Source organism: Pipistrellus hanaki (assembly GCF_964339955.1).
Source record: "Pipistrellus hanaki genome assembly, chromosome: 9".
Classification (NCBI taxonomy): Eukaryota; Metazoa; Chordata; class Mammalia; order Chiroptera; family Vespertilionidae; genus Pipistrellus; species Pipistrellus hanaki.
The window spans coordinates 30,359,588-30,369,658 of record NC_140511.1 but is presented as its reverse complement, the minus strand read 5'-3'; the positions used below and the strand labels follow the sequence as shown (position 1 = coordinate 30,369,658).

The window sequence follows — 10,071 nt, the reverse complement described above, 5'->3', positions numbered from 1 at the left end:
TATATAGTAATTTAATTTGTCTGTAGGCTTAAGATTCTCTTAAGAAAACACAATTTGGCCGAAACAGATTTGGCTCAGGGGATAGATCATCTGCCTGCGGACTTAAGGGTCCAGGTTCAATTCTGGTCAAGGGCATGTACCTTGGTTGTGGGCACATTCCCACTGGATGGTGTGCAAGAGGCAGCTGGTCGATATTTCTCTCTCAACGATGTTTCTAACTTTCTATCCCTCTCCCTTCCTCTCTGTAAAAAATCAATAGAATATATTTAATAAAAAAAAAAAAGAAAGAAAAAAGAAAAAGAAAAAGAGAACACAATTTGGCTAGTTAACAATAATTATGTAATTACTTTTAGTTTACTTTGAGCTAGAGAATTTTAATCTCTTATTGCTTTGACATTTACATAATTGTTTATGTTATGTGCCTTGGGCATTCAAATTGGGATACCTAGAAAGAAAATTCTATATTTCCAGTATTTCTATAATTGGCATAAATTCTAAAGCTTAATTGGAAGAACTTGTTGTAGAACAGCAAAAGTGACAGATGCTTAAGGATGAAGGAAAGTTAACCAAATAAAATTATAAATATTCCATAATTTTTATTCAATTCGTGGCACTTGAAGGAAGAATCAAAATTGTTCCTTAGGAATCATTCATCCCCCCTGCACTCCAGATTATGTATAAATTCACCATTTACAACAGGTTCAAGATTCACTCATAGAAAAAGGCCACAGTGGAGTGCAAGTCTCCTCAGCCTGTTTCATTTTATGTAAAACCTGTACATTCTGTCACAGACACCTGAGCTGCACGTAGAAGGTGACCACACTCAAGGCAGTAGAGAGCAACAGTCCTCTGCCTTTTACACATTTCTCTTTTCATTTAAAATATTTTCTTCTTCCCAGGGCTTTTCTCTTACACTGGGCCTTGAGGAGCCAGTTGTTCTCTTGGTGAGATCTGGCAAAAGGCAGTCTAGAATGAAAGTTAGCATGACTATTTTAAAAAGTACAAATGTAGCCTATGGAAAGAAAACATAAGTTTTACTTCAGAGGTAGGCAGGTCATTTGTCATTTATTTTGTTAAGGCAATTTAATTGTATGAGGGGCATATCGCAAGTGAGGTGTGATTTTCTCATTCATTCTTCTATTTCTCCTCAGAAATATAGAACACACACTGCAAAACTTCCAAAGTATCTCAGCTGCTAAATCTACAGATTGAAGACTTTTGAGTTTCTGCTGTGCTTGTGTAACTGGGACCTCATAAGTGGCCCAAACTCCTAGAAATGGCACTGGCTAATGGCCAAGACCAATGGCCTAAGGAAGACATTGTGATGTTACTGGACCACCTGAAGAGTAATCTGCCATCCAATGATGAACGTACATTCAAAACTACCCAGTCACGTATGGACTGGGGAAAAGTAGCTTTTAAATGTTATTCTGGTGAAATGTGCAAACTCAAGTGGTTAGATATTTCTAGGAAGATAAGAAAGTATCGGACTTTGACAGAATTAGTCCTGGAAGCTAAGGAACATGTTAAAAATTCCAAAAAAAGCAAAAGATACAAGAAACATCCAGACATGCCCAAGCAGCCCCTGACTTCTTACCTCCGCTTTTTCAAGGAGAAGCGGCCTGAGTATTCCCGAATGCACCCCAAACTCAACAACCAGGAACTGACCAAGGTCATGTCTGAGAAATACAAGGCGCTCCCAGAGGAGATGAAGCTGAAGTATATGGAAGATTTTCAGAAGGAGAAACAGGAGTTTCAGGAGAAACTGGCTCAGTTCAGGAAAGACCACCCTGAGCCTGAGCAGAACTCCAGGGCCTCTGTTGTCCCCAAAGGGAGCCGAAGCAGAGCCCGCAAGAAGTTTAAGAGAGAAGAAAAAGAACTGAAGTCTTCCCAGGAAAATGATCTTTGGGGGGACATAAGATTCCCTGGAGAGCCTGAGAAGCCCCCCATGAATGCATACCACAAGTTCCACCGGGATGTGTGGTCCAGTGAGGAGCTGCAAGGCCTGCCCCCGATGCAGCGCATGGTGGAGATTTGCAGACTCTGGCAGCGTGTCCCAATGAGCCAGAGGGAGCTTTATGAGCAGCAGGCTGTGGAGCTGCAGAAACAATACGAGGTGGACCTGGATAAATGGCTCAAGACTCTGTCTGCTGAAGAGTACGCTGCCTTTAGAGAGAGAAGTGCTGGGAAGCGTAAGATAAAAATGCGTGGAGGCCCAGACCCCAAGATCATCAAGACAGAAGTGCAGTCTCCATCAGCAAGAACTCTGCAAGAAGGGCTTGAACAGAACCAGGGGCGGGATCCCGGGATGGCATCTTCAGAGACAAATGGGGACATTTCTCATGCCTCACGCGGTTCTGAAGGAAAGAAAGAGCATGAGGAAAAGGCAGAAAGCAGCAGCTCCTCAGACTCCAGCAGTAGCTCCTCAGACTCCAGCAGTAGCTCCTCAGACTCCAGCAGTAGCGATGAAGATGACAGCAGCTGCAGCTCATCTTCCTCGGGGGACACCTCTGACTCAGACTCCAACTGAGCTTTATTCATTCCTAGATGGTGGGACAGAGAACTTCCCAACTAAAGTCTTTGGCATCTGTGTAAACTGAAGGGTTATTCTCCCTGTCCCTTTTTATTGCTTGACTTCTCACTTCCTTTCCCTTCTTCTCCTCAGTACAGAGTAGCACAGGTTGGGAAGCAGGGAATTGGGACAGTACTCTCAATATGGGGTCCACACACCTGGGAAGAGAGGTTCCTGCTGGGAGAAAAAAAATATGTCTGAGCCTTTACTGGGTCCCTCTACACCATCAGTACCACTCCCCCTAAGGCCCTCAGTAATGAATGAACTTGAAACAGTGAGATGATTAGGCAGCTGTGAGGAGCAGAATGCACTAGACTGCGTATTCTGAAGAAAGAAGTTTTGCTTTCCTCATTTTCTGTCTGCCAGAAGTCATCTGGGGCAACCATGAGCCTGTGACTCCTACATTCTCTGTAAGAACTGCACATCTGGACTCGTACACCACATCTGTTATGACAATGGATTTGGCCATTCTTAATGTGAGAGTGGACAGCATCATGTAGCCGGCGATATTTATATATGGATATTTAAATGTGACATTTCTGAGACTTTCTTACTAATTTCAAATAGAATTATATTTTCTAAGGTTAGCTTTTTTATGTAAATGAGGACCTGCATGCAGTAAATTATTTATAATTTGGGACACTGCATCTCCAAGTAGTGTCTGCATTTTTTCTTGGCAAAATCTAAATTCCTTCCTGTTCAAGTGAATCTTCTATTTAGCTTTCAGGGTTGATGGATATATGGGTGGATGCATGAATGAAGGGATAGGTAGGTAGGTAGGTAGGTAGGTAGATAGATAGATAAATGGAAATAAAAAGATACCTGGTTAGCCCTGGCTGCTGTCCTCAGTTGGAGGTAAGCAGGCTAACAAGGGGGGCAATTGGTGGTGAGCTGGATGGCAGAGGTGACAGTTATGAGTGATCAGTGGTCTGCATTCCATAGGGTCTTGAGTTCAATTCCTGATAATGAGAACCTACCTGGGTTGCAGTTTTGATCCCTTCCCCAAGATGAGGTGTGCTTGGGAGTCACCCAACTGATTTGTCTTTCACATAGTTTTCTCTCTCTAAAAATCAATGCAAAAAAAATATCCTTGAGTGAGGAATAACAAACCAAATAAGGTATATGGATAGGTACTACATGGATACATAGAAAGATACAGACACGTAAATATACACTATTTTGTTCTACTGGTCTGCCTGTGAATTATTGTTGTAATATGACATTGCTTTGATTATTGGGTTTACTGATATGTTTGAAAATATATTTCATGTAAAATTAAATTTTATTCATTCCCCCTGTATATTCTTTGCAATTTTCATATGGTGTTCTCTTGAATATAAGCATGATAAAAATAATTGTATCATTTTTATATGAAAACCATTAAGGTTTGAGCATTTAGATAACTACATATCTTAGTGAACTATTATTAAGTGTTTTGATAGATAAAGTACATTTTACAAAAAAAAAGCAGCATTAACATATTTTATACTTCTATCTCTTTCTAAAAGTGTTAGTTGGAATATTTAGAACAATATTTAGTAACAGTGATATGTGTTTATCTTGCTTCTGACTTTCAAACTCATGTTTAAAGGATTTTCAGTTATTGAAATTATGCTGATTAATGTTTCAATAAAAGTAAACTATATAACCTCTTCTAAAAATGCCTATATGTTTATATTATTGTTTTCACTGCATAACGTGTACTATTATTTAACACATCACTTCTATCATTCATCAATAATATTTTCCTTACATATATTTGCATCAAGAATTGTAGGAACTAATATTAAACACTCATCATAATCCAGAAATAAACCTGCTTTTTTATTCCATATTGAAAAGATGACTAGAGGTTTGGCAGATTCTTCAGCCTTTGCTATGCTGGGAATGTGACATTTACACAAAGCTTCTGGGTATATTCACTACATTCACTAACTCTTTTTCATAAACTATGTTTGAATTGTTGTCCCCACAGTAATGAAACCTGCTCAGAGGCAGCAGACTGAGGGAAACAAGAAACATCTTCTATGATAATAAAAGGGGAATATGCTATTTAGACTGCCAGGCCTTCCAGAAGACCTTCCAGATGAATTTCTGCATAAATAAATAAATAAATAAATAAATAAATAAATAAATAAATATAAATGGCGGGGCCAAGGAAGAGATAGTAAGAGGCAATCAGGCCAGGAAACGAGGGCAGTTGGGGATGACCAGGCCGGTGGGGGGCACAGTCGGGTTGAACAGCCAGTGGCAGGAGGTGAGTGTCCCACATTTGGGCTCCAGTTTGTAGTGAACTCCTTTCACATCTCATGTGGTTCAGGGTTCAGATTCAGTTTGGGCTCTGAAGGAGGCCGCACATAAATGAAAGAGATTAGAAAAGATTAATTTGGGGATATTGAGGGCCAGGTGGGAGCCTACCTCTTAAGACTATGGGATCCACACATAGCTTTAGGCAGGCAATTCCAATAATAGCCAATCAGCAAGGATTTACATAAAGATTAAAAGGCGGAGGTTGCTTTAGCTATCCTTGTCTCAACTAGACAGTAGGAGGTTGGCTCACCTTTCAGAGCTTCAAGGTTGACCAGCCTTCTGGGTTCCTTGTCTTCACTTCTCTGCTTGTGAAGTCAATAGGTGGCTTCCAATAGGGGGGTAGCTGGAGGTGAGCAGGATGGCAGGTAGAGGCTGTTAAGGGTTAGCAGTCCAACAGGGGGTGGCTGTTGGAGGTGAGCAATCAGGCAGGGGGGGCAGCTGGGGGCAAACAGGCTGGTTGTGGGGCAGGTGGAAGTGAACAAGCCAGCAGGGGGCAGTTAGAGACAAGCAGGCTGGGAAGGGGGACCATTGAGGGTGAGTAGGACAGTGGGGGGGGGGGCAGTTGGGGATGAGCATGCCAGCAAGGAGGGCAATTGGGGGTGAGCTGAATGGTAGGAGTGGCAGCTGAGAGAGAGCAGGCCTGCAGGAGGGGGCAGTTTGGGGTGATCAGACCAGAAGCAGGTGCAGTTGGGGCGATTAGGCTTGCAGGCAGAGTGGTTAGGAGCAATCAGGCAAGCAGGTGAGCAGTTAGGAGCCAGAAGTTCCGGGTCATGAGAGGGATGTCTTCTGGTTTAGGCATGATCCCTATGTGCCTAAACCAGCAGTTGGATATCCACTGAGTGGTCACAGATTGGAGAGGGTAAGGCCTAGTTAGGGGACACCCCAGCCTCCCCATGCACGAATTCCATACACTGGGCCACTAGTTATTACAATAGATCTGAAGAATTTTTCCCTCTCTCTTTCCTAGAAAATGAAAAGAAAATGTATTTATGGGAAAGGATCCAGGGAAGGAAATCACTTAGAACAGTTCCAGATACCTAGCCTCGGCTCCTTAACACCTAGTCTCTTTCACTTTGCATAAAATTGGAGAGAAAGTGAATGTCAGGAAACCATCTGAGGGCCATGATGTGCATGGTGTCTGACAGTCCAGAGGGAGGTGGCTATCCTTGTGCTGTGATGCTTGAACTGAGTCACAAGGAGCTAGCAAGATCAGGAGGGAAAATGAGGTTGCAGTGATTTGGCTCTTATCCACGTATTGATTGGCTCTCATTCATCAGGCATTCCTTTTCTTCAAGGACCATGAACCCTGGTTTCCTGAAGGGGTCTCTCACTCTGCTCTGCTGCTTTCCCTGTTGGGATCTGCATGTTCTCATTTTAGTCTACACACTTTTCTGGCATGACCTCATTTTACATCTATATTGCCACTGAAATTCAGTTCACAACATAAAGATCTCATGGGCATCTCCAGTACAATTTCCCTCTGAAACAGCATTCTCTGTGTCAGAACCAGAAATCATCCCAAATCCAAAACCTGCTCCTTTCTTGAGCATTCTCTCCGCATTGATCCCACCCATCACCACTTGCTCCAATGCTTTTCATTGTACCTTCAGTGGTGTTCCCTCCTCATCTCCACAAGCACAGTGAAGGCGACCCACCCTCTCCATACACAAGCAGATATGGAAATGTGAGTCTCAGGAGGGGTTTCATAGGGCCTGACAAGCTCTAAGAGAATTTTCCTAAGTTATCCTGGCTAGTTAAATTTTCTTTAGGCTTTGCTTGTTGCTTAACACAGAATGAGTTCATAAGGAGTGAATGAAAAAGTATAATTCTACAGTTGATGATTATAAATTTGTAAACAATTAAAAGACAAAAGGGAAATATTTTTAATTAACCTTAGTTTGGAGCAGTTGTAGGTTAATAGCAAATTGCATGGCAAGTACAGAGTTTTCCCATATACCTCCTCTTCCCACTCATGCATAACCTCCCCTATTGTCAACATCTCCCACCAGCATGGCATGTATGTGTGTTACAGCCAGTGAACACACATTGACATAACATTATCACCCAAAGTCCATGTATTCAAGGTTGGTGTAGAAAAATATTTTTTTCAAAGTAATCTAGATTTTTATTCCAACTCATCACATTGATACCTTCACTTATTTTTTTTCTTTTTATTCAATTTATTGTGGTGACACTTGTTAATAAAATTATACAGGTTTCAAGTGCACAATTCCACAACAAACATTATCTGTATACTGAATTGTATGTTCAGAATTCTATAGGAAAAATTTTTGTGAAAAATATTTTTTATTTATCATGTCAAGACTTTGAATGTTGTATCTTATCTATATACATAAAGCAGACCCTAAATTATTTTTTGTTTCCCCTATTAAAATTAATGTTAAAGCAGATTTTTATTGAAAGAACAGAAGCAATCTAGCACATTATCTAGCTTTCAAAGAAAGACTAATACTCTTATGGTCTGTAGATTTCTTTCTTTTCAGTTTCAGTGGGAGGCTAAGTGTAAATACATGCATTTATTCTCAAAGTCCCTGGAGATTTTTCAATTTCCTATGAATGACATGGTATGCTTATTTGGAAAATTCTTTAGCAGATGTGTCATTTGTCTTCCCTTTTGACATTAAATTTACAAAACTAGGTTTAAGACATGTTTCATTCTACTTCAAATCAGCAGGCCCCAGAAGTCATTTTTTTGCCACTAGGTGGTGGTACAGCTTATAACCTAGGCTAGATGGTGAGATTCATATAGTCAGTTAGGGCTCTGCTTGTGAATTGACAGCATGCATTTTTTAATTCATTCAGCACCTCCTGTTTTGGAAGCCACGTCTCTTTGCATTGGATACAGAGATGAATGATATACTTTCTAACTTAATTACACTCACAGTCTAGAGGCAAAGACTGACCAATGTAATCAGTAAGAAGAAGCTTTATTTGGTCACAAAAACACTGGAATTGGACAAATATACATTAAAAGTCTGAAGTTGCTATTATAGTAAGAATACATTGGTTAAAATTATTTCCTTCTTTATCATCTCTTTCCCCATCTACTAGTATACATTCATAAACTGGTAATAAAATTACAGTGAGGCCTGATAACAGTAGAGAGTAGCTTCATGTTTGTACAATGCTTGGCTCACAGTAGATTTATAGAAAAATGTTAGGTTGATTCTTTTGGAGCTGCTATAGCAAAATATCATAGACTGGGTAGCCTATAAACAACAAAAATTTAGCTTTCACTCTTCTAGAGGCTGGAAGTCTCATTTCCTGCCTCTGTGTCATGTGTGAAAATTAATATCCTGTTAATTTAAGAACGTTTTTAACCACAATTTGATTATAATTTAATGTATAGGGTATGCTTTTGTAATTAGTTCACTTATTTTGGACAAATTTTACAACATGTGGAAAAAAGCACTGTAGTGATTTCACCACTAAAAAATATTACATGTCTACAACTCTAGTCTACATACTTAAATCCAAGTGGCATCATTCTTAAACAGTTGTACCAGGAATGATGAGCAAAAGGTCACACAGCATTCCATGCTGCATTAATGGGTTCTATTGTCACTGGCTGGATTTCTAGCAGTTTCAAAGTGTCTGGTCCATTTTCCATCCCCCATCCGTGAGCATTTGTTTCTCCTGGTGACTGGTGAATACATGCGTTTGAGAGCTATTCACTATAAATTTAAAATTACACTCTCTCACAATATTTTTCTGTCTCTGTCTCTCCCCCCAACCCTATCTGTCCCTCTTCCACTCTAATAAAATGAGAAAATACTCAAAATCTTCTTTTAAAAATATTAGAGTCAAAGGAACAGGGATCAAATGGCCCAATATCTCAACAGTAATCCTCCAGGCTGGAAAACAGGCATGAATTCAAATTTCTGAGGGTACAGAATTTTCAAGCAAAAGTCGATGCCTAGCCAAACTATGGAAGAACTGTGGGTGGCATAGATAAGCATAGATAATGTTTTCAGACATGCATGGTCTTTGGCTTTCATATGCCTTTTTCACAAAGTTCCTAAAAGAACAAGAGAGAGAAGAAAACAAAACCCAGAAAACAGAAGTTGTAATGGAGGGGATAAATGAAAGTACCCTCAGATTTCTCTGTGAAGGAAAATTTCATAGGCAAGATCTGTGCCCCAGGCAGAGAGAACCACAGAACCCAGAGGAGCCAGGGAACAGGCCCTGAGGGGATAATGAGCTCTGCCACATCACCTGATGTGTTTGAATAGATCAGTGTTTCCCAAACTTCTCTCATGATGAGAATCACCTGATGGAGTTGTTAAAACACAGATTCCTGAATCCCAACTAAGAAGTGCTAAACTAGAATTTTTGGGAACATATAGGTAAAATTGTATACTTAACTAGTGCTCTAAGACAGATTTTATATACAGAGCACTAAGTTAGGTATACAATTTTACCTATATGTTTTCAAAAATTCTAGTTTAGCACTTCTTAGTTGGGATTCAGGAATCTGTGTTTTAACAACTCCACCAGGTGATTCTCATCATGAGAGAAGTTTGGGAAACACTGGAATAGATGAAGAGTGTGAGGTAAATTGCTTATGAGTACCTGAAGGAAATCAATAAAAGTGTTCTAATCCACAAGTATAGTGCATCTATAGACTGATAAAATGGGATGAGGGTTAAGTGTTTGAAGGCTGAGAGAAGAAGCCATATGAGAAAATTCAAAGCCTATCTTCCCTGGTAAGAGGTAAATGGGTAATACATAAAACTGATCAGGTGAAAGCAGTTTAATCTGCTGAACAGAATCAAAGGCGGGTCAAACATATAAGTGGGATAGGGGACCCACGTTTTCCTTTTATTTTTGCATGGCAAGCTTTTCAAATTTTATTGTACTTTTTACATGACCATTGAATACTGCTGGGCTCTGTGTCCACAGCTTTGGATTGTGGGGCCAGGAAGAGTGAAGCTGTGATGAAAGCCCAAGGAAACCAGCAAATGATGACCTAGTTGCAAAAACACCTTCAGGACTGGAACTGGCCTTGGTTGCTCTCAGCCATTGGTCCTTCACTGTCCATGGATCACAGGCAGGAGGCCTGGCTGGTGGCTGCAGCTCATGTCCACAATCCAGGGAGAAACAGTGGATCATACAAGCCCAGTGGCACAATTTCAGGTCTTTAACCCACCTCCTGCATGTGTCCCTCA

At 40.5% G+C, this 10,071-nt stretch overlaps 1 protein-coding gene across 1 annotated transcript; it reads left to right on the top strand.

Annotated features, from left to right (window-relative positions):
- Positions 1-1,276: 1,276 nt before the first annotated feature.
- On the top strand, positions 1,277-2,530 carry LOC311627920 (upstream-binding factor 1-like protein 1; the record flags this gene model as incomplete). Its single annotated transcript, XM_084894650.1, has 1 exon — positions 1,277-2,530. The coding sequence occupies one exon, from the start codon at positions 1,277-1,279 to the stop codon at positions 2,528-2,530; it is 1,254 nt and encodes a 417-aa protein (XP_084750776.1).
- Positions 2,531-10,071: the final 7,541 nt, after the last annotated feature.